The following is a 25,843-nucleotide window of genomic DNA, read 5'->3' as shown; positions in this document are numbered from 1 at the left end:
GGAGGGTTTTTTGTTGTGTGTGTGGTTACAATTAAATAAGAAAATAGCCTCCTCCTAAAAGCTGGGTTAGAGCGAACACCCAAGAAAGTCATTTATTTGACATGACCCTTGTAGAAAGTACAAAGAAAGGTATGAGCTTCAGACATGACAAGGTAAGTTTCCTGGGTAAATTGCATTTGGGCTAGAATTGTACAAGTTATAGTCTATGATTCTTTTCCTTGGTACTGTACTGTTTTGTGGTCAGTCATTACTAGAATATAAAATAAAGTCAATTTTTTAAAATGTGTGCTTTCTGGGGATTATTTTATGTATCCTTACTGCCTGGTTTACACTGCTGCTTCTCCCATAGATCCCTATGTTTCTGGACTCCCTAGCTCACTCAGACGAAGGGTCATGTCTCCCTCTCATCTCCTTGCCCCATGCCTTAAAAAAACAAAACAAACAAACAAAACACTCTACTGGCCATGGTGGTGCACTCCTTTAATCCCAGCACTTGGGAGACAAAGGCAGGTAGCTGGATCTCTTGACATTCAAGGCCAGCCTGGTCTATAAGAGTTCCAGGATGAACCAGGTGTACACAGAAACCCTGTCTCCCCTCCCACCCCCAAAATTGTAGAAATCTATCAAAAGCCATGACATGCTCCTTCTAACTCTCTATTAGAAGTCCAGTAACTAGCCTGCTGCCTTTCCAATTTTTGAACAGGTTGGTTTTAGTTTCTGACTAGTGTTTATAGAAGAAAAAAAACAGTTCCTATCATTTCACACACAACTGGAAGGCACTAATATGCCACCACTACTGGAAGGCACAGGAGGTTGGTTCCTGAGAAGACAATATGCTACTCACCTCCTGAGCAGAAAGGAAGTGCACATGGAGAAGCTTCCTCTCACTGTCAACCAGAGGCAGAAATGTGATGGTGACATCATCATCCGTGTTGAGATTAGCACCAGCACCTCGGTTGCCATACCCATCATTCTCCATGGCAACCAAAGCAGAGAAGTGGCCCCTTGTATAGCCCAGAGCAATTGGACTTTTCCAACAAAAACTCTGTTCCCACAACAAAGGCAGATAAACTCCTAGAAAAAAAACACAAGAGCACAAGGAGCAAGTGCCTATCTACCACCCAACCCCCACTCCCACTGCTTTTGAAACTCGGGGACTACTGTGACCCTTTTCTACGTAAATGAGTGCTTTGACGCTACAACTAGAAACTACAAACAAGACTACTAGAGTGCTGTTGAGGAATGGCTTACCTTGAAACCGAGTATATCCTAAAGTTTCTCCCCGGAAACTCTTATAGTATTTTACTCCATAAACTATAATTGGTCGTCTAAGAATATGTGCGAGTACAAAAATGTGTGTCTGTTCCAAACTTGCTCCGGGCTGTAAAGACCACAAAAAGAAAAGACAATTTCTCTTTAAAGTATTTATTACTAGTCCTGGAAAACTGCTATGTAAAAGTCAATACTTTCTCAATCTCAATCCATTTCCAAGAAGAAAACCTTGTCATAGAGGTTGACTCCCCAAATTGCAAAGTCCAACAGAATTTTAATAGCATCCTCCGGTATCTATGCATAAGTATCATTCATATCCAAACTTACCAACAATTATCTCAAGGTATCCCTTGATATCCAATCTTAGATTTACTCTCCAATATCAGAAAAAGGTTCAGATAGCAAGGGACATTTCATAAAATGACATCATTTAAATTTACTGAGAAAGTCCTACTTAAAACCAAGTTCTGAAAACAGCTTTACTGTGCACAAATTCAAATGGCAGTATCACCAATTTAGGTCCATCCTCCCCAACTCTAGCCACCCTTAACGGCACATGACCATGTGGTACATCATTTCGTAAGTTATTCACTGTGGACCCTTCTCAACGGCTATTTGTTCAGAGTAAGCCAGACTGCGCTTTGCCCTTAACTCATAAATGCAGTCATGAGGGAACAGCATAATGTCATTCTTCCTCCAAGCTGGACAGCTCAGTTCCATCCTATCTGAACCCAACAACTGGAACTACTGTGGAGGAAGGTAAAACAGACAAAGCCTCCAGATATACCATGCTTACAAGTCATCGGAAGGTCTTGTTTTGGATAGTTATTACCCCTAATTAAGCAGCAGAGTTCTGCAGTGATACAGAGCTCTGTAGTCAGTACCTAGAACCCAAGTTGACCTAGAACCCAGCAGGGAAAGCATCTTTCCTTCACATCACATTGCTCTCAGCATGGTCTGATCAGACTGACTGAACAACTTAAGAGCATGTGGATTACCTCTCAAAAAAAAAAAAAAAAAAATCAAAGCTTGGTGCAACCTTACCTGACTAGCTAGAGAGAGTATAAATGCCCAGTCTTCTTGCCATTGTTCTTCCCTCAGTGAAAAATGTAAACCGAAGCTCTGGGAATACCACGATTCCCAGTCTTTCCAGCGTGTGTAAAACCTACCAAGGAAATGTCAAATGGAATCATGGTAAGTAAACTTTGAACCAGCAGTATACTGCTCCAAATCTCTAGTGTAGGTTTTTTTTTTTGTTTTGTTTTGGCTTGGGTTTTTTTGGCAATTAAGAAATTAATGCCTGGCCGGGCGGTGGTGGCGCACGCCTTTAATCCCAGCACTCGGGAGGCAGAGGCAGGCGGATCTCTGTGAGTTCGAGACCAGCCTGGTCTACAAGAGCTAGTTCCAGGACAGGCTCTAAAGCCACAGAGAAACCCTGTCTCGAAAAACCAAAAAAAAAAAAAAAAAAAAAGAAAAGAAAAAAAAAAGAAATTAATGCCTGCATTCTGGAAACAGACATCTTTAGCATATCTCCAACCAGAAACTCTATAACTAACACTATAAACAAGTGATGAAAATAGTTTTATTGCTATTAAGAGTATCTGTTAGTTTAATAAACTCAAAGCCCGCCATGGTGCTGTACATCTGTAATCTCAATAATACAGAATTTACAGCCAGCCTGGGCTATGCAGTGAGTCTGTCTCTGTAAAACAATGTGTTCAAAATGTCATTTGCAGTATTAAACACAAAGATAGCATATTTCTCCAGTGATGTAACACTATATGTATATACAATGCCTTGAAATATTCCATCATGTTCTTAAGAATATCAAGATCACATGAATTCTAGTAGGATAGACCTATAATCCTAACATTTGGGAGGTAGACATAGCGGATTCAGGAGCTCAAGAATCATCATTAGCTATGTAGAGAGGTTTAGGTTAGCCTGTAATAAAATCCCTTATCAGAAAAACAAAACTATAAATGTCACCAGCTTTATGTCAATAAAATCTCATTAAGTACTAATCCAAAAGTTACTCTTAACTAGAAAAACAATTCCTTCTTTATAATTAATAATCCTTTAAAATGCTTTCATATAATAAACTAGGCAAACACAAATTTTACTAAAATCATGCAGCCTACAAAACAAAAAACAAAGACCTCTGAAGTAAAGAAAGACATTTAAATTTGAATGATCACATTTTCTTCCAATACATTTAAATTCTGTGGGGGGTAGGAAAAGACGCGTAAAGCTGCTGCAGCAGCAAAAAGTTTACCATATCTTTAATTTAATAAAAGGTTCTGTAAAAACTAAACTTACAAACTTCAGAGTTTCTAAAGTATAACATTTCAGAGATTTAATCCTTAATTGATTAAAAATATTTCCAGGCTCAATGGTTAAGAGTACTTGTTTTGCAGAAGACCTAAATTCAATTCCTAGAACCCACACAGCGTCTCACAACTGTCTGTAACAACAGTTCCAGGGGGCTACCATGACCTCTTCTGACCTCTGTGGGCACCAGGTACACATGTGCTGCATGGACATACATGTAAGAAAAACACTCATATACATAAAATGAAAAATCTAAAAATAAGTTTTAAGCATTTTTATATTCAAAACCTAACGTAACATTTTTAAAAAAGAAATATATGCACTTCTCTTTCACAATTGCTTAGTGTTCACAGAATTCCATTTGAATGTTTGAAGGGCAATAAATAGACACTTTTGCTAAACTCACCGCACGCCTTTAATCCCAGCACTCGGGAGGCAGAAGCAGGCGGATCTCTGAGTTTGAGGACACCTGGTCTACATGAGCTAGTTCCAGGAGAGGCTCCAAAGCTATAGAGAAACCCTGTCTCGAAAAACCAAAAAAGAAAAAGAAAATTTTTTTTCAAAGTGAAGATGTATAGTTAGAAATATCTTTTAAACTTTGTCTATTTGTGTGTGGGTGTATAGAACCATACAGTCAAAAAACACTTTCAGGAATTAGTTCTTTCCTTCCACCATGGGTCCCAGCCCAAGACAAAATTCTCAATACCTGAAGCTAGTGGGCACATAAGGACAACCTAAACCTAACATATAACCAAGCTGCACCATGCGAGTTTAGATTAATATGTAAAAAATTAAATCCCTGTCCATGGATTCGAGGATTCAATACTATCAAACCTGACAATATTCTTGCCATTAATATACACATTCAATAGAATTACAATCAAAATTGTGGCTGGCTTTTTGTAAAAATTGTTAAACAGATCCTAAAGTTTATATCAGAAAAATAATTTTAAAAAGCTATAGGACTCCTTCATACAAGTACTAAGTCAAAGGATTCACACTTCTGACAGGAAAAACCAAGAGTCTAGAAAAAAATAAGTAAAAATAGAGAACAACATCTTTTTAGTAAACTGTACAATTAGATTTCTACAGAACTAAACAGATCAAAGCCCTAAATTCCAAAAATTAAAACTATAAAATTCTAAAGATAAAAACAGAGGATCAAATCTTTGTGACCTTGTCTTAGTTTGAGTTTTGGGTTTCTATTGCTGTGATAAACACCATGGCCAAAGGTGACTTGGGAAGGAAGGGGTTTCCCTTCATCTTTTAACTCTTAGTCACATTTTATCGGGGGTGGGATGGGGTTACCCAGACGGAAACGCAAGTCAGGAACTGAGGCAAAAGCCAATGAGCATTAAGGCCTACTGGCTTGCTCAGTCTATTTTTTTTTCCTTTCTTTTTTCTTTTTTGTGGTTTTTCGAGACAGAGTTTCTTTGTAGCTTTGGAGTCTATCCTGGAACTAGTTTTTGTAGACCAGGTTGGCCTCTGCCTGCCTCTGCCTCCCAAATTCTGGGTTTAAAGGCGTGCGCCACCACCGCCCGGCTTCAGTCTGCTTTCTTATTGCATCCAAGAGCACCTGCCCAGAGGTGGCACTGCCTCTAATGAGCTAGGCCCACCCATATTAATCTTTAATCAAGAAAATGCTTCACAGGCCACTCTGGCAGGGACTTTATTTCAAGTGAAATTCTCAATTGAAATAACTATCTTGTGTCAAGCTGACAAAACACTAACCATCAAGGACCAACTACAAAAGATGTTAGCCGTGACAACAACAGCATGTATAATTAAAAAATAGGAACAAACAAGACTTATTAAAACCATGACTTGATGGGTAGTAGTAGCACATGCCTTTAATCCCAACACTCGGGAGGCAGAGGCAGGCAGATCTCTGTGAGTTCGAGGCCAGCCTGATCTATAGAAAAAATTCCAGGACAGGTTCCAAAGCTACCCAGAGAAACCCTGTCTCAAAAACCAAACCAAATAAAACAAAAGCAAAAAAAAACAACCAAAAAAGAAAAAACCCTTGACTCTTTAGGGCTAGAGTGGGCTGAATGGTTAAGAACATTGGCTGCTCTTCCAAAGTATCCAGATGGGACCCTCTGCACCCCATCATAACCATCTGTAATTCTAGTCCCAGGGGATCTGACACCCTCTTCTGGCCTCCAAGCTGCATGTGGTATACAGACATGCATGCAACAAAACACCCATACACACAAAATAATAAATTTACATTTAAAAAATGACTAAACCCTGTCTCAATAAACCAAAAAAAAATGACTTCTGTCCTTCAAAGATATCATTAATCAGAAAATAAAACCCATGGATGGAAGAAAACATTCACAGATCATGTATCTAAACAGGGACTTGAAACATAAAGTATATCTACAGCAGAAAACACAACTCTTGAAGATTGAGCAAACAAAGAATGCTGGGGCCTAGCTTGGTAGGAGATTTGCTTAGGATGCCTGAAGTCCTGATCTGAGCACCAAACACCAAGGCATTAGAAAAAACAGGGAAATGAGAGATTTCACCAAAGATTTATGAGCGCTAAGTACATGAGAAAACATTCCGTACCATCAAACATGAAATAAATACAAATCAAGTGACAGTAAAGATAGCACTTCACGTGCACAAGAAAAACTATAATCAGAACAATAAAGTATTGGTGAGGATGTGAAAAAAGCATGCTATTCATATAATATATATGGTGATAGAAATTTAAAAGGGTCTAGACACTATGAAATATAGTTTGGCCATTTCTTAAAACATTAAATATATATTTACTATATACCCCAACAATTTCATTCCTGGGTACCTACACAAGCAAACAAAAATACACTGTTCCACAGAGGCGTGTACATATCACAGCATAACTATCTACAAGAGCCAACCTAAAAACAACCTAATCTTCCATTGTTAAACAGATGAATAAAAATATTGTCTATACTATGGAATATACTTTAGACACAGACCACATTATTTTGAGATACCATTTATATGAAATATCCAAAAAAGAGAAAAATACAGGTATAGAAAGTAGATTAATAATTCCCTGCAGCTGGAGATTGAGAAGCAGAAGGAAATTTTTAAAAGAGATATGAATTCTCTTTTGAGGTGATAAATCCTTTATTATAATTCTGCTGCAGTGGTGGGTGTTACAGCTATAAATTAAATAATAAGCAGTGAACAATATGCTTTAAACATTGAGGGCAAAAGTACTTCAGTAAAGCTACTGTTTTAGAAAATGTATTATAAATTGGAATTTCTAGATATTTTAGTCTTGCTTTTAAGTATTTTGAATGCATTTTGAATATTTGTAATATTCATGACAGCCCAGTATTAACTATATGTATCCAGAGAGGGCATAGCCATATATGCATCTATACATCCAACAGCATTTGCAGCAGTCTACACTGAAAAATATAACCAACTCAAAATGACTACCAAATAAACAGCAATGACTCTAAAAGATCTATAATGATTTTTCTGTTTTTTGACCAATTACCCCTATTTGTTTCTCTGAGAAACTGGATAGACATTTCAATGAAATAATTAATAGTTTTAACTGCCCACTAGACACAATCTATAATTTCCTGGAAAGGGAGTCTCACTCAATGAGGGATCCTCAAGGCTCACCTATATGGAACTATATTGATTGTGTTAACTGGGTTGGGAAGACCGTTCCCTGGGCAGGACGCAGGACTGTAGAGAGTACAGAAAGAGATAAGTACTAGCATGCATGCAGATTCACTGTTCTCCGCTCTTGACTATGTATAATGTAACCTGCTGTTTCAAGCTCCTGCCACCCTGACTTTCCTACAGTGATGAACTTTAATCTGTAATTATGAACCAAATAAACACTTCAAATTGCTTTTGTCTAGGTGCTGTGCAGCACTTTCCTCTGTGATGAACGACCTTTCATCTTGGAGGGTAGGTGAAACAACAGGATGTTCTAAGGAGAGGTGAAATACTATTGGGAAGCTATTAGGACAGGTAGTTAACTCAAAATAGCTTCAGAAAGTCCCTGAAACTGACTAGATTCATTAGGCCCTGTCTCCAAGAGTATATAAACAGTAAAGATTGCTAAGAGAAGACTTAGCAATCTTTAAGAATCTCTAAGAAGCAGAGACCAGGCAAACTGCTGTAAGAGGCTCAGACCTACTGAGCCTCCTGGAAAAGACCTGCTGAGTGGCCTATAGGCTGTTCAGTGTGCTTCAGGTTTTATTTCCATGAGCTGACACCCGTGCTGAGCTGGGTTTTGGTCATTTCTGGTCCTATAAGTAATTCCTCACCCATATTCCTAAAACCCTTCCCCCGCCCCAATAAAAAACTCTTTGGTTCATCAAGCTGGACTGTCCTTTGTTCTGTTGTGGGCTCCTTTTCTGAAGTGAATAGACAGGTGTTATCTCCCTAGGAAAGTTCCATCACACAACACCGGGTTATTTGTTCGAAATAACAAGAAAGTAAGATAAAAGCAAGGACAATACTATCTATTCAGTCTTGAGAACATTAACCAACTCAGATCACAGATATCCAATAGAAGTGCACAGCTACAAACACATAAAGACATAAAAACAGCTTAACCAAAAAGTAATACAAGTCACATAATAGAACATTGCCTTCTAGGCTCTCACTAGGAATTTTAAAGGACTGAAGACAATAGTCCCTGGTTGATTTGGACTATGCAAATTAGCAACTCAGTAAAGAACAGCTTTAAAGAGGGAGAGCTATCCAAGTGTTAGCTTGGCCCCTCCTCTCCTGACCTAGATCAGGACCCAAGTTTGTCCTCCAGTTTCATTGTGCCATGTAATAGTCATGTGTAGAGTTTAAAGAGCAAACTAATCACTGAACCCCAAATCAAGAGCAGTCCATTATAATCTTTATCCCCATCCTGTTCCCAGGACAGCAGAAGGAGATTCTATAACCTGTGCTTTCAACTCAGCTTTCAATATGAACTCTAAAACACCAAACAAAGGTATCGGATGGCAGATTCTAGAAGACAGCATCAAGGCATGATTTATATCAGGAGACCTGTGCACCTAATAGCTCCAGGTTTTCACTTTAAAGCATCCATTAGAATCAAGACTACTTGAGAGTTCTGCTGCAATGACACAATGCTAAGCATCTCATGCTGTCTTATTGAAATGAAATGCACCTCCCTAGCTCATTTCTGTGCTCTCTTATTACCTCTTCCCACCCTTGCACTAGACAACAGAACTTGACTCAGTCCAGTTAAAATATATCAGAAGATCACTTGTCAATATTAAGAAACAGGCAGAATAAGCCCCAAAGCTACTATTATTAGCCTCAAATGTCTTAAAAATTAAAGAGTTAAAAATAAAAGCTTCACAATTAGAGAAAGGAGCAAATCAACTACTAAAATTCACAATTTATTTTCAGTCATATAAGTCAATTACTATCAAAGGAAAATTCCCAAGCTGCCTTGGTTGATGTGTTTGATTTTATATGAGGCAAAATTTTTTGAGACAGGGTCTTCATACACAGCTGAAAGGTAGCCTTGAACTCAGTCTTCCTGTCACTTCCATCCAAGGTACTGGGGTTACAGGAGTACCACTATGCCCTGATCCAGGCTGCTTTTAAAAGCAGATTTTCAAGGTGGTAGATTTACCACAGTTCAGATTTGGCTTTCCAGCTAAGAAGCTAAAATCAGCACCAGAAAATCTACCCACCTTACAGGGAAATCACATTAAACTTACAAGGCAGACCTATACAGACCTATTTAAACACACACACACACACCAAAAACCCTGCCATCACAAAATCCAACCAACCACACCCCTCTGTATAGGCAGATACACATTCTTCCCACCCCTTTCTCTCTCCCTCCCCACTCCTGACATCATTAAAAATAAAGCTTTTAAATTTTTTTAATTTAAGAAATGGTTTAATAGTTTTTTGGTTGGTTGGGAGTTTTTTGTTTTTGTTTTTTTTTTTCTTTTCTTTTTTTTTTTTTTTTTTTTTTTTTTTTTTTGGTTTTTCGAGACAAGGTTTCTCTGTGGTTTTGGAGCCTATCCTGGAACTAGTTCTTGTAGGCCAGGCTGGTCTCGAACTCACAGAGATCCGCCTGCCTCTGCCTCCCGAGTTCTGGGATTAAAGGCGTGCGCCACCACCGCCCGGCTTTTGTTTTTGTTTTTCAAGATAGGGTTTTTCTATGTAACCCTGGCTGTCTTGGAACCCACTATATAGACCAAGCTAGCCTTGAACTCAGAGATTCACCTGTCTCTGTGTTCCAAGTGCTGGGATTAAGGATGAGTACCACCACTGTCAATAGCTGAGATGGCTCATTAGTTGAAAGTACTTGCTGCTCTTTCAGAGGACCTGGGTGCAATTCCTAGTACCCACACGACAACTCAAACTGATCCAAGGAGTCCAATAGTCTGGCTTCCTTGTGTACCAGACACACACACAGTCCTAAAAGGACAATTATATATGAGCAGAAAAGTAACCCACTATCATAAGGGAATGACTCAGCAAAAGCAATTCTAAACTGAAACAGAAAAGGGTGCCAGCTCACCAATGTGAGCAGTCATGCAGGCTGTCATGCAGAGCTTTCCGAAGCACCGAGTCTTTGTCATAAATGCCCCAGGTAGCTTGTAGTACTGAGTCAAGTAAACAATCTCCGGCAGTCCGGTTCCAAAGTGCATACAATCGACTGTCCAAACGTGTGGCCAACTCCAACGACCAGTTTATAATTGGAGATTCTTCCTCTAGCTCTAGAAGGAATTTAAATAATATGTTCATTTTCATGCCTACATAATTAATGTAAACTTTCTAAAAATGTTAAGCATATTGTGGCTCTGGAATAAATTATTTAACTTTCAAATCCTTTACAATCTTTTTTAACAAATACAAAAATATATTCATTCTAGAGTAAGTAGTAGAAAACCAAAGGTTTTGGAGTTTTAATTAATTTATATACTTGTTCACTCTTTCACAGGCCAAGGCTGTGAGTGTCTTTTCTGTTTTGCACTGTTGGTTTCAGGGTTGCAGGTCAAATCCAGGACCTTGCATATGAGACCACTATGACATTGCTCTTAAGGACTCTACATTTTTAATTTAAAACAAGGCAAGACAACTACAAAATGAACCACTTCCTACACTATATAAAAAATGAAATGGGCTGGAGAGATGGTTCAGAGTCTTAGAGCACTTCACTGGCTGCTCTTCCAGAGGTCCTGAGTTCAATTCCCAGCAACCACACAGTGGCTCACAACCATCTATAATGAGATTTGGTGCCCTCTTCTGGCTTGCAGGCATACATGCAAGCAGAACACTATATACATAATAAATAAATTATAAAATAAATAAAAATGAAACAGGTAACTGATTTGATAAAGGGTAAATTACACTATTCATCATTTACTTACCTTTTTGAACATCTCTATCGAGCACCTCATCAAATAATTTTTCTTGAACTGTTGGAGGCAAATCTTCAATATCTGCACAGAAAAATCAGGCTTAAAAGCAGTTCTCATATTCTCATATTTAATAATTTAAATGCTAGTTTCTAATAAAAACACCTCTTTTCTACTGAAGCTGTCAGATATCTATGTTTAATGTTGTATGTAACATGACTATATATATATTTATATAATTTTATAAAATTTCCTTTCTGAGTTTCATTACTAATATTCTTAAAGTTAATATAAAAATAATGTGTAAACAAATACTTATAGATTTTTATTTTTATTTTTCTTCATATGGGGTGCTTTTTTGTAGAAACCCTTCCCCCCCTGGTTTTTCGAGATAGGGTTTCTCTGTGTACCCCTGCTTGTCCTGCAACTCTCTCTGTAGACCAGGCTGGCCTTGAACTCAAGAGATCTGCTGACCTCTGCCTCCCAAGTACTGGGATTAAAGGTGTGCACCACCACTGCCAGTCTTAAACCTGTTATTTGCAAATTTAAGAATTTTCTCATAAAAGTTAATGAACCATGCACTTTGACACACAATATTTTCGTAACCTTCCTCAAGTACTCTAGATTCTATTTAGGTTACTTAATAGAGCACTCTACTGTATAAAAAGCATTACCCTTAAAAGCCCCTGGGGGGTGAGGGGTGGCCCAATGATTAAGACAACTCGTTGCTCTTGCAAAGGACCCTAGGTTCAAGTCACAACACCTACATGATATGGATTATAGTCATTCTTAACTCCAGTTCCAAGGAAACTGATGCCCTCTTCTGACCTCTGAGGCACACACTTAGTGTACATGTACACATGCAAGGAAAATATTCATACTTATACATTAAATATATTTTTTAATTTTAAAGTTTCTTCTGTTTTTTAAGTTTAATTTTTTAAATGGTATTTTCAATTCTTTAAAAAACAAACAAAAAACAACCTATGTATGGTTTGGCAAGATAGCTTGGAAGGAAAAGTCACATGTCAAGTCTGATTGTCTGAGTTCAAATCCCCAAGACCCATATGATGGAAGGAGAGAACCAATTCAGGTAAGTAGTACTCTAACCTCAATAACATACCATGGCTAGCACATGTACACAATAAGAAAATATAATGATTTTTTAAGTTAATACCTTGAGATAAGCTTAATATACAGTATATTATATGAAATTTACTGATTCTAAAAGGCTTCATTAGCCAGGCATGGTGGCACAAACCTTTGATTCAGCACTCAGGAGGCAGAGGCAGGAGGATATCTGTGAGTTGAGGCCAGCCTGATCTACAGATCAATTTCATGACAGCCAGCGATACAGAAAAACCATCTCAAAAAACAAAACCAAACAAAGGCTTCATTATTAACCCTTCCCACCTATAAATACTTCTGATTACAAAAGATTGAAAACACTCAGGTACCAGATAGAACCTTTACTTGAAAAAAGAAAAAGTTCTTTGTTGTATCTATTCAATATCAATTCACAAAAGGTAATCTCCAGACATTTTCAACTATAAGAAAATTAAAAACATTAACAACGCTTCATAAATACAGTAGAAATTAATGGATGAAAAACAGTGACATATTCAAAGGTTCCATTATTTTTAATTCAAATAACCTAACGTGTGTGTGTGTGTGTGTGTGTGTGTGTGTGTGTGTGTGTATGTGCATTTAAGTATGTATGTATGAATGTATCCCAATTCTTAGTAGTAGCCAATAGGTATATATAGTTTCAAAGCAGAAAGATGTGAAAATTAAAAATAGGAAACTAAAGAATATTCTTAAATAAAATGAGAAAATGAATAAATACATATGTATGTCTATATATATTATATATGTATATTTGTTTGTTTTTAATATGCCAGATGTGGTGGCATACTCCTTTAATCCTAGTACTCAAGAGGGAGATGTGAGTTCAAGGCTAGCCTGGTCTACATTGCAAGGTCAAGGCCTAGTCAGAATTACACAATGAGACTTTGTCTCAAGAAAAGGACACATAAGAAATGGTAAATGGTGGCTTCACACCTATAATCCCAGCACTCATATAGATGAAACAAGGGATCTGTGCAAGTTCTAGATAACATGAACTACAGAGAACTTGTCTTCAAATTAAACTAAAGCCAACAACAATAACAAAAATCATTTACTGTCTTCTAATCATCAAAGTATTTGCTTAGAAACAGTTCTTGCATGCGTGACTTCAAGCAGAAACAAAACAGTCAAATCTTAAGTTCCTAACTTACGGGGCTAGCGAAATAGCTCAGCAGTTATGAGCACTGGCTGCTCTTCTAGAGGACTTGATCCTCAGCATTTATATGGCAGCTGACCATTGTCTCTAACTCCAGTTCCAGGGATCTAATATCCTTTTCCAGCCTCCGTGGGTGCCAGAAATACATGTGGTGCCAGATATACATGCAGGCAAAACACTCATACACATAAAATATAAAAATGTTAAAAACCAACTTATTTGCTTTCTCACAGAAACATATTTTTACCTCTATATAAAAAAATAACTGTAAGAAAACAGAGACTGCTTTTCATAATAAATTTTGGGGTTACCTGCGGGCAATGTAAATGTTACAAGGTCAGTCAGAAAATAGCAAGCAAAATCTCCCTTTCTCTGGTGAAGAGAAGCAGCTATTTCTCTCCGGATTTGTTCTGTCAGTTCAGGACACACCATTGCTGGAATACACTTTGCTGCTTGTTGAGACACCTTAAATACAGAAAGAAACTTCCTTCTGTATCTTATTTATCATGAATAGAAACAAAACATAACAGCACTTAAATTAGCAAAATTACCCCCAATTCAATTTTTTAAATCTTAAATATACTAGGTATTATTTCCTTGCCAGTGGATATTTAAAACAATGGGACAACTATTCAAACCAGTTATGAAGTGTGGAATGGCAACAAATGGTACAGATTCCAACTAGCATTCCAGCTGCATCTAGTGTATGGAACAGGAATGATGGTGCACACTTGTAATCATGATCACTAGAAAGTCTGAGGTGGGAAGACCAGGAATTAAGAGGGCAGCCGGGGCTACATCTCAACCCACCCCCATCCCCCCAAAAAAAACATTTCTAGGGAAACTCTTTAAATCACTGAAAGGATATGTTAGTAAGTGGAAGTGGACACTGAGTGAGCCAATCAGCTCTGTTCTCTGCTGTTACAAATCTGATGAGAACAAGCTTACTAAAAACCTCATTCCAACCATAATTGTGACCTGGAGCAGCATGCCTTACAGGAACCTACTGAAAGTGTATTTTGCTAAAGATGTCACCTATGCATTACTGCTGCTAAAGTGAGGAGCCAGAGTTGTTAGCTCAGCAGAATTACCACAGCTACAAGACTCCTTATTTTGATTTTATCACCGATTTCACTGACTGCCAGTAACTATGAAAATTTTTACTACATTCTAGCTCCATGAACTCAGAAACTCAAAGTTCAAGTAAATGAAGAAAAAAAACAAAACAAAAAACAACAACAAAAACAGGAAACAATTATCAGGTATTTTCCTAATTACTATTTGTCAGGAACACTCACTGCTAACACGAATACCCTAAATTCTTAAAAAAAAAAAAAAAAAACTTGGAATGAACCTTGAATACATTTCAAGAGAAACGTGAAACATTCCCTTCACCACCATTCTCAAACCTCAAACCATCCTCCCTTAGGCCAGTTGTACTTAACCTGGAGTCCAAAGACTGGAAGATTCATGGAGTTTATGAACCTTTCATTTTTCCTAAGCTAGTGGCCTAAACTATAAGAAATTTTCTTACAATGTCTTTAATTTTTAGCACTCAGGAAATGGAGGATTGTAAATTCTAAGCCAGCATCAGCTACTCATGCACACACAAGTGCACGCTCACTCTCCCCCCTCTCTTCCCCTCCCCTCTCATTTCCGTTCCCTCTCCCCTTGCGAAGCAGGGCTGCTCTGTGTAACAGCCCTGGCTGTCATGGAACTTGCTTTGTAGACCAGGCTGGTCTCCAACTCACAGAGATCCACCGGCCTCTGCCTCCTGAGTGCTGGGATTAAAGTCATGTGCCACCACCACTTGGCCAACACACACAAAAATCTTACAAGTCACAAATACGGTTAACTATTCTGATAGCTGTATTTCAATAACTAGACTTCCACTGTTATTTTTTTCTTCACTAAAATGCCATTTTTCCAGGAGTTCATAAGTCCATGACAAAAAAACTCAGTGAAAATCTTGACCCATATCTTACAATCAACATTCTCTTCTCATTCCAAAAGAACTTGGTTCGGGGGCTGGAAAGATGGCTCAGAGGTTAAGAGCACTGACTGCTCTTCCAGAGGTCCTGAGTTCAATTCCCAGCAACCACATGGTGGCTCACAGCCATCTATAATGAGAAATGGTGCCCTCTTCTGGCATGCAAGCATACATGGAAGGAATGTTGTATACATAATAAATAAATAAATCTTTAAAAAAAAAAAAAAAGAACTTGGTTCGGTGCTTTCTTTTATAGACATACCCTCTTATGTCAGATTCACACCCTACCTTTCTACCCTCCCTTATGGTAAACTTCCCTTCTCTGAGTCTATCCAACCTCTTCCCCTGATGATACTAGAATTTTACTACAGTAAACATAATGGCTAGCCAATAAAATCAAATTTTCACCTATATGGCATATTTTTTAATTCCCATACAGTATCTGTATATAATGGTTCCAATTTATATACTTATATAAAGTTTCAATTTATATACTTATATAAAGCATACCCAGATGTGTATTGACAAAAATTTAATCCACATTATCTGACTTTCTGTACTTTTATTCTATTTCTCCTATTGTGAAACATAAAGTCTCAAACTAATAATAAAGTCATATCCCTGGGATCACAGTCACATGGATATAATCCCTTATACCTTCATAAATAGTTTACTTAAATCAATTCTCCACCAAGCTTACTTCACATGCTAACTTCTATTCCTCCTCCAGAAATCTGATGAAATGGGGTTTGGGGTATAACTCTGTTGGCAGACTGCTTGCCTTGTATTCTGCACAAGATCCATCCCATGCATAGTACAAACTAGGTGCAGCAGAGCAAGCCTGTAATTCCGGTGCTCAGGAGGTGGAAGAAGGGTTAAAAAGTCAAGGTTATCCTCAGTTTCATAGCAAGTTGCGAGCTAGCCTAGTATACTTGCAATACTATGATGGGAAGAAGGCAAGGCCAAAGGAAGAGCAAGAGCGAGGGAGAGGGAAACTTGATGAAATGTGACTTGCTAAGCAGGAAGTGAAGATACCTCCCAAGTTCTTTCGTAAGTACTCAAATGGTCATTTACTCACACTATACAGAAATACCCATTCATTTATCCACTTCTCTAGAAACTCAATAAAGGAAGAGTCAACAACACCCTTACAATTCTATCTTCTCAGCCACAGAGCTTGGAATGTAACACAGGCACTAAATAAGTATTTCTTAGTTGAAGGAAAAAATAAAAGTAAGTTCCTATGTGTTTTAATCAAACCCAATGACTCAAATATTATGGAAAAAAGTCCTGCTTCAAAAGGCTATATTGCTGGGAGCAGTGGTGTACATCAGTAGCTCCGTCAACTCAGGAAACTGTATGAATATGCATTTCGAGGCTAGATGTTCTATGTATAGGGATCATGGCTAGTCTAGGCAACACATAATTCTCATCACAAAAGGGAAAAAGAGCCAGATGGTGGCATCTTATGCCTTTAATCCCAGAACTCAGGTGGCAGAGGCAAGCAGATCTCTCAGAATTCCAGGCCAGCCTGGTCTACAAAGCAAGTTCCAGGACAGTCAGAGCTGTAAACCCTGTCCTGAACTCCCCCACACCTTCCCCACCAAAAGCAGGTATTGGGGTGTGTGTGTGAATGGTAAAACAGGCCTACAATCTAAGCAACTGGGAAATGGACAGGATTAGTGGTTCAAGGAGTAGTCCTTGGCTACCTACAATGCTCATCCTGATTTAATGAGATCCTATCTTTTAAACAAACAAACAAAACAAGCACCTACCACATCAGGGAAGGAGTGCCCTTTAAAATACAATTGAAGGGGCTAGAGTGTGAGATGGCTCTGTAGTTAAGAAGCTATTCCTGCAGAGTGTGAGATGGGTTTGGTTTCTGGCACCCATGTGATATCTTGCAATCAACTATAACTCCAACTCCATAGGGATGAGACACCATCTCCTGACCTCCAAGGTCACTGCACTCAAATTATACACACACATACAAAAAACATTCACACACTAAAAAAAATAAATAAATAGATAAATCAATCAATCTTGAAATCATTAAAAAAAATCTCTTAAAATTAAAACAATTTTTAACAACAAGTAAAAAAGTTTAAAACATTTAAGAATTTGGGCTGGAGAGATGGCTCAGAGGTTGGGAGTGCTGACTGCTCTTCCAGGGGTCCTGAATTCAATTCCCAACAACCACATGATGGCTCACAAGAACCATTAATGAGATCTGGTGCCCTCTTCTGGCCTGCAGGGACATATACAGGCAGAACAGTGTATACATAATAAATAAATCCTTTAAAAAACATTTAAGAATTTGGAGAAATGCTGTGACATTAAAAATAAAAAATTAGGGCTGGGGATATAGCTGAGTAGTGAAGCACTTGCCTAGTATGTACAAGGTCCTACATTCAACCCACAGTATAGCAATAAAAAAAACAGAATTAAAAAAAAAACAACAACAACTAAAGAACCTATTTCTTCAATATAAAAGAACATTACCAAACACATACAAGTCCTGGTTTCAATAAACAAAATGCCACACTTACCTCTGTAAGTAATATTGCTAACATATCCTGCCTCTGAAAGCGTATGGCCAGGTGTACCAGGGTGTAGCCAACGTCAAAAGCAGAAGGACGGTTCAGCAAACGTACTTCATCTGCAGTGAGCTGACGTGCAATGTCTCCTCCTGATGACTTGTATGATTCTATGGCTGCTAAATCACCTTCCACCACCCCTAAAACAAGCACCAAGATAGAAAAGCACTTAAATCTGTTTTTCTTCAAAAGGCATATACAGGTGAAGTAACCACACTAAATTCTTTAACATTCCTTTGTACTTCCTGAATCCTGGGACATCATTTACATGTCCTAGAGAAAATAAGGAAAATTAGTATTTCCCTACCATTTCAAATTTTCTTTCTAGAACTAGAACTGCCTAGTTTGGCACTTACCTCACCATCATGGCTAGGCTCCATACTCTGGCAGACTTTAAAGAACTGTTAGAATACAGTAAATGGATTAAAAATGAATAAGGACAACATAATTTGAGAAACCAGACTTCACAGAAAAAAATGAGCCATTATTGTCTTTGCATTCATCCTGATGGCAAAACCCAGAGATGCACATGTGCTTCCATTTAGTGTATGGCTATTTCTGCCCTTTACCCTGAATTTTTAAAGCAGAATAAAACAAAAACTGCGCTTTCTACACTGCTGTGTAGCTCTAAAATAATTTTCATTTTAAGTAAAAATTAACAGCATTTTGAATTAAGAATCTCCCACAGTCAAGACTTCCTTATACACATTACAAATTGTTCATAAATGGCTGCATGTGTCAGTTCACAACTGTGTTACAGCTCTCCATTTGGGAGTTAAAGGCAGGAGGACTTGCGTTCACGACATGCCCAGGCTACACAGTGAATTCCATTGTGTTAGAGAGCAATATCCCTAAAGAAAGTGGGTTGTATACATCTTTAATCCCAGCGTGTGGGGGGCGGAGGCAACCAGACCTCTGTAAGGCCATTCTGGTCTATACACTGAGAGAAAGGGCGGAGAATGATAACTGTTAAAACTTATACTACACAATTTTAAATATGCTAAAATAAAACAATTAGGAGCAGGAACAAAAAATAACACTTTTTCAAAGCCATAAACTTTCCATTCCCATTAAATCATTTTATTAATCTTAATACAAATTATTGTTAGTAATTACTTAACAATATGGATAATAAACAGCCTGGGGGAGGGGATGAGAGTGTATATTAGCTTTCAATAAATACAGTAAAACAAATTATCAGACCAACTATTTTTCAGTGCTTCCTAAGTTATATCAGAAAAAATAAAGTCCATCTTCTGAGTAAAATGCTAAGATTAACTAAAAATATTCTTAGTGTATTTTTAAAAAGGCATTTTAATACCTTTTTGAATTAGGAACTGAGATAAAGACACTCCTTATACCTAGTACAATGAAACAGTCCTCTCTTTATTAAAGACAACCAATCTTAAAATTGACCATTTAATTGCCACACTCACTGGATATTTGTTGCATCCTGAATACTGTGCTACAGTGCAATAAAGAGCACAAAAGACACTAAGCACATTGATGCTTATTCTCCCCCAAATCCTTTTAAATCACATCTGTGAGGAATGAAGGTCAGCTTTAAAAGTTTTCAAACTCCTAAGAGTTATGGATCTTTCCTGCAAATCTAAATCCCCACCATACCCACAACATGCACATACAAATTTTTCAAGTTAAGGGCTCATGAGAAAGTAGAAATGATGCTGTAGACTATGTAGTCCCTGTTCTTAGGTGTCTCAGACAGGAAGATCCTGTGATTCTAAGAGCATAACAAGCCTAAGTAACAAGAGTGCAGCTTTCCAACTCAAACAAATAAATAAAAGCCCACTATATTGGGGCTGGGAGTAAAGCTTGCTCCATGGTAGACCCTTTTTTTGCCTAGCGTATATGAAGACCTAGGTTCAATCCCAACAACATAAAAACAAAACCAGCCGAAACCCTCATGTTATTAACTAAGAATGCCTCTTACAGAAATTTTAGTTTGTATTTTGGGTCAATACATTTCAACTATAAAAATTGGCCCTCATCTACTTTAAACATAAAGGCTTTCAAAACATCCTTGTGAAGAAAAGTGCCCTAGAAGTCATTAGGACCAAACTGTAGTAGAGTTAGCATGAGACAACATAACATCTTCCCGAAGCACAAAGCTCAAGAACAGACATAAGTAGTGCTGCTTATTAAAATCATCTATCATTAAAGAGTTTCCTATTTCTAATTATATTCAAATATACAAAAAAGTCTAAAAATAATTCAATGCAATTTGTAATATTTAGAACTAGTTATACTCACCCTATCTCCTTTTGTTTCTATAGGTGTTTTATCTTATTTTGTTTGCTAGGGCCTCACAGTGCAGCCCAAGTCTAGAAACTCACTATGTACCAAAGAATGACCTCCAGCTGGAGACAATTCCCCTACCCCAGTCTCCCAAGTATTAGGACTACAGACATGTGCCACTATAACCCACCCTACAATGCTTCTTTACAAAGACAACTGTTTTCTCCTTCAGTCCTATCAGAGACAGAACCAGGACTGGAGTTAATTCAGTGGTACAGCACATACCTAGCAATCGAAAGGCACTGAGTTTGATTCCTGACATGGAAAGGAAAACACTGCATCTCTAAACTTCTACAGATTTTTGGTTTAAAACCTAAAAAAACTACGTATTACACATAAAATGCTCCAAATTCTAAAAGTAACCCAAGAGCTTGATCAATTTATCTGAATAGACAAAGAGGAAGATTTGTGCATATGTATTCAGATGTATAGACATGTATGAAATTGCTGTGTGTTAAAATGCTTCCCCCCCCAGCACAAATGTGAAGCAATCTAAAGCTAAATATCAAGTAACTACTTTCTTTGGTTTAGAAGAAGGAAATATCCTCTAAATAACTGCCTTCACTCTTTAGCTAAGTCTCTGTATAGCTGATGTCTTAGGAGTTCTTTTAAGAATTCATTTCCTCACAAATATTTCTGAAGAATGTCTGAAATTAGCACTGGCACATGGGGTGGGGAGATCAGACCAACCAGCACACTGAACTGTGTAAACTAAGCCTGGGACTACAACTGACACTACTACTGCCTGCCTGTCTTCAAAGTATCCAGAATTTCAAATGCTGAACTCCATGTTATATGTATCATACCATAGAAAGCTCAGTCACTTACACAGAACCAAAATACACAGAACCAGTCAGAATTTTCATTTGACTTGAACATCAAAAATACTGAATTCTCTCTTCCCAATTTTTGTTAAAGTCAAGCAGGACTATGCTGTTGTTCCACAAAACAGAAACTGGAGGAGGAGGCAAAAGAATAAGACTCCAACCTTCTCAACACAAAAAGGAACAAAATATCTCTTTTTAATAACATTTACTGTTTATGCTTTGGATATATATATATATATATATACATATATACATATACACACACACACATACATATGTGTGCGTGCGTGTGTGTGTGTGTGTGTGTGTGTGTGTGTGTGTAGCGTTCACTAACCGTAAGAGCTCACAGCTTCAAGAACTGGTAAATTTATTACAGATCAAAGTTCATAAGAACATCATGAAACTGTCCAAGTTTTGTTAAATTTTATTAGTGTTCAGAAAGAGCTACTAATCAAGTTTAGAGTTTCTTACATGAGTTTTCACTGTAGGTTTGAGATTTAGAAGGACCTAACTTGTGTCATGCAATTAAACTTTAACTACCACATTTTTTTTTTTGCTTAGGGAGGGGGAAGGTATCACAATCACAAAGATGTCCCCAAGTTCTTTACATTTTTAGCAACATCTAACATCAAGGATAAAAGTAAGAGAAAAAGTACAGAAGCACAGTAAGGCAGAAAAAGGCAGCAAATAAATGTTAAGTGTTAAAGTCTAACTTTACAGAACAAAGGCTGTGGGTGGTGGAGTTGATCCATTCTAAAATCTATACCTGTTCTTTAGGCTTCTGATCACTCACAGTGTCTCCAAAAGTAACTGAAGCCTCAGTATTCTTTAATTTAACAAACTTACATTGTATGTTCTTGATGTGGGAGGGTCTTCTGTTTGAGTTGATTTCATTGGTTAATAAAGAAACTGCCTTGGCCCATTTGATAGGCCAGCCCTTAAGTGGGTGGAGTAGACAGAACAGAATGCTGGGAAGAGGGAAGTGAGGCAGATGCTTCATTCTTGGGTCTGTTCTGCTTGCTAGAGGCAAACAAACACTCATCTAAGAGAAGCTTCCTGACTCAGCTTTAGCTGCAAAACCCTGCAGCTCTTTTAAGAGGTCCTACCACGAAACACTTAAATGGTGTTGATGAAAAGCTAAACGCGTGTTTTTCGGTTTTCAGCCATAGCAGGAAAAAAGCTGTGCCATTTTAAAATGCTGGCTTTCTGGGTCGTCCTGCCAGGGCAAACTCTGACTCTTTCAGGCAGGCAGTCTGACTGACTGTGGTCTGTGAGCAGAATGCTGCAGCTTGCTTGCTGGCAGGGACCTTGAAATGCCAGTTGTGGCAATAAAAATGGCTACAGCAGGTATCTCAGCCACAAGGCTGGAATCACAGAAAGCTAAGGAATGGGCTGGATCTAGCTGTCAAAGTCACGGCTTTAGTCCTACCAATATTGTTTGGTAAATTAAAGACTCATGTGGTCACAAAAGAGAGATATATAGTAAAAGAAAGATTCAAAGTCGAAGAAAACGTCTAAAAGGTTTACAATGTCTTAAAAATATATGCAGGCTAAAGGTTAACGTTCTTAGGGTAAAAAAAGAAGAAAGAAAGTTGGGTGTGGTAGTACACACCTTTAATCCCAACACTTGGAAGGCAGAGGTAGATTGACCTCTGTAACTTCAAGGTGTGGTAGCACACACCTTTAATCCCAATGCCTTGGAGGCAGAGACAGATGGATCTCTGAGAGTTCAAGGACAGCCTGATCTACAGAGTTATTCTAGGACAAAGATATACAAAGAACCTGTCTCAAAAAATAAAAGTAAAAATAATGAAATAGAGGTTAAGTAAAGCCACACAAAGATGGAAAATACACAGAGACTCTTGATACTGTATACTATTATGTTCTCTTTGAATTGTTTTAATGCTGAGGAAGGAGCAACAGCTGCTAAAAGATAATTATTTATAAATGCTGCTGAACTAATCCAAGATAGATTTTTTGAAAATATCTTGACTTCAAAATTTGGATCTAAGGATATAATACTTTGGAAAAGAGATTCTTCTTTTGTTTTCACAGAGGATGAGACACTGTGGATTGCTTCTATCCCAATGTGGTATGATAGACCACACCCTCCTGAAAGGTTGCTGTGAACACCCTCAAAAAATTACTTCACTCAACTGGTGACTGAGATGTTCCTAGCACACAGGTTACACCATGAAAGATCTGATTAACAGCGCCCCCATTCAGCAGGAATCAGTTTGGAGAGAAATAACTGCGCCCATATTCCCAAATATTGTTTATAAATGTTCTTTTACATTTAAAGGGCGATATGATATAGATATGAATAATTTGCATTGGTATAGATTTTGCTTTATTGATAGAGATTTAAGGTCAATTTTGTTATATGTGTATGTATTTCTGCTCTTGATTATGGTATTGTGATTGTGTAGTTCATTCAAGAATGTAATGTATAATTAGGAAATATAGGTTAATAGATAATCATCTATAATAGTCAAATTTGTAGTCGTGTTAGATTTTCTAGATGTACATAGATATATTTCAGATAGACATTCTTCATATCTTTCAAAGACTACAGAATATGGCATTTTAAATGTTTTAATAACTTAGGGCTTTTCATGACAATGAGACACATCTGCTCCTGGCAGCACCAATCTACTTCAAGAAGAAGATGGGCATTGAAGAGGCTCCTTATGGAGTTTGATAGCCATTTGGGCAAGAAACTGCTCTATAAACTGGACACAGAGAACCCTCAGAGAGAGGACTGCTGAACGTGCCTAAAGGTGAGATGATCTTTCGGGGGTCCTGATTCATGAAAGAGTCTGCGAGGCATTCTGCAGGACACAACAGAAAGTGACTGAACTGTCTTTGAAATTTCCTGCTTTATGGAAAAGTCTGCTGGAAGCTATGGGCCTGTAGGCCGAAGATGGATGCCCCAACGGTACAGAGGAACTTTGGGTGACTGTCCAGGCAGCAAGATGTCTCTGTCATTTCTAGAGTTTTGGAAGATGCTTATTTCTTGTTTGCTTAGGTAATATTATATCCTTCTGGAGTCTTTGATGGAGTTGAAGAATAGATAGTTATAGTTGTTTTCCTTCATTATGATAAAAGATAAAATAGATATAAATATTTTAACTGTAATTCTTACTTGATAACTGTTTTATTATATATAATTTTGCTATGTTAAAGTTAAAGCCTTCCTTTTTTTGTTTAAACAGAAAAAGGGGAAATGATATGGGAGGGTCTTCTATTTGAGTTGATTTCATTGGTTAATAAAGAAACTGCCTTGGCCCATTTGATAGGCCAGTCCTTAGGTGGGTGGAGTAGACAGAACAGAATGCTGGGAAGAGGAAAGTGAGGCAGATGCTTCAAGCAATCGCCATACCTCTCCTCTCTGGGACAGATGCCATGAAGCCAGCCACCAGGTCAGACGTGCTGAATCTTTCCTGGTAAGCCACTACTTTGTGGTGCTATACAGATTATTAAATATGGGTTAAAGCAAAATGTAAGAATTAGCCAGTAAGAGGCTAGAGCTAATAGGCCAGGCAGTGTTTAAATGAATACAGTTTGTGTGTTGTTATTTCAGGTAAAGCTAGCCGGGTGGCGGGACATGGCCCACACGTCTGTCACTACATGTTCTGTCTTGCTCCTCCTCCTTTGTATTATTATAAAGGCAAGTAAAGACAACTAGAAGCATTCTGAGACTAACTCCAAACCAACCAGCAGCCTAAAAACTGACCCCCAGTTTCATTATACATTCAACTACTGGCAATTAGAGATAAGGAAAATGTTAATGAAAATTTTAATTTATGTAGTCTTTAAGTAAATGAAAGCATATAACATATTACTAGCTACCAAATAAAATCTTTAAGAGGCAGCTACAGCAGGAAAGCTTACATCATGTTGTCCTGTAACTGGGCCAGAGTGAGCTTAACAGATTTTGAAGCCACAGGTCAAAAACTCACTGGGGACTTCACAGCTACTATGGAACTCCATTGGTTAGCATCTGGAGCTGGCTCATTAGATGTTTAAATAATAGACTTATTTTTCCCCCATATATGGCACAGTTTTCAAAGTTTTGCCTTATTTTCCTTTATGATATAAAATCATAATGGTAACTAACTTTGAAAAAAATGCCAAATGGTAAAAAAAAAAGCCAGGACTTACCTGAACCCACATGGGCCAGCTCAACACTACCCTGGAGTTCTATGGTAGCTGTGTAACATCACAGCATGGTTTATGCTGTGGGGTCAGGGTGGACCTGGAGACAGCAGGCACAATTTCAGGAACCCTTAAAGAGAAAAGTTAGTTTTAAATGGTAGTGTTCAGAATGTCCTAGAGAATGGTCAGTAGAAAGATGCAGACATGGCTGGCTGTATTGTCTAGGCAGTTCCTCTACCTAAGGCTTAAATTATTTAATTGATTTGCATATTAACAAGAAACTCTCCCACCCAGTAACCATGTTTTTTAAAAAAAAAAATATATATATACATATATATATACACACACATATATATATACACATACGTGTGTGTGTGCGCGTGCGTGCACATATCTATATATATCCTTAGATATAATTTAATCATAAACCTGGGCTCAAATTTTTGCAAGGAACTCTTAATACTCAAATAAGAGTTGCATCTTTTGTGAGTATGCATGTGTGTATGTATGTCTACAGAAGCCAGAAAATGTCATCAAGTGCCCTGCTCTATTGCTCTCCACCTTATTCCTTTGAGACGAGTTCCCTCACAGAACCTGGAGATAGGCTCATTAAGACAGGAAGCCCACAATCCTGAGTTATACAGAAGACAGGTTACACATTGTGGCCATTCCTAGCTTTTTCCATGGGTGCT

At 37.8% G+C, this 25,843-nt stretch overlaps 1 protein-coding gene across 2 annotated transcripts in view; it reads right to left on the bottom strand.

Moving 5' to 3' along the window:
* Nucleotides 1–25,843, bottom strand: part of Zranb1 (zinc finger RANBP2-type containing 1) — a 60,976-nt gene that overhangs the window by 2,653 nt on the left and 32,480 nt on the right. For both annotated transcript variants that reach the window (XM_038314567.2, XM_038314585.2), the window contains 7 exons: nucleotides 17,803–17,990; nucleotides 13,575–13,728; nucleotides 10,992–11,063; nucleotides 10,139–10,337; nucleotides 2,317–2,437; nucleotides 1,252–1,381; nucleotides 845–1,074 (listed from right to left, as the gene is read on the bottom strand). In XM_038314567.2, the coding sequence (XP_038170495.1) occupies nucleotides 845–1,074; nucleotides 1,252–1,381; nucleotides 2,317–2,437; nucleotides 10,139–10,337; nucleotides 10,992–11,063; nucleotides 13,575–13,728; nucleotides 17,803–17,990 (1,094 nt within the window). The remainder of the gene's footprint in view (nucleotides 1–844; nucleotides 1,075–1,251; nucleotides 1,382–2,316; nucleotides 2,438–10,138; nucleotides 10,338–10,991; nucleotides 11,064–13,574; nucleotides 13,729–17,802; nucleotides 17,991–25,843) is intronic.

This window comes from Arvicola amphibius, chromosome 1 (genome assembly GCF_903992535.2).
Source record: "Arvicola amphibius chromosome 1, mArvAmp1.2, whole genome shotgun sequence".
Lineage (NCBI taxonomy): Eukaryota > Metazoa > Chordata > Mammalia > Rodentia > Cricetidae > Arvicola > Arvicola amphibius.
The sequence above is the reverse complement of the archived record's forward strand: the minus strand, read 5'-3'. Positions and strand labels throughout refer to the sequence as shown.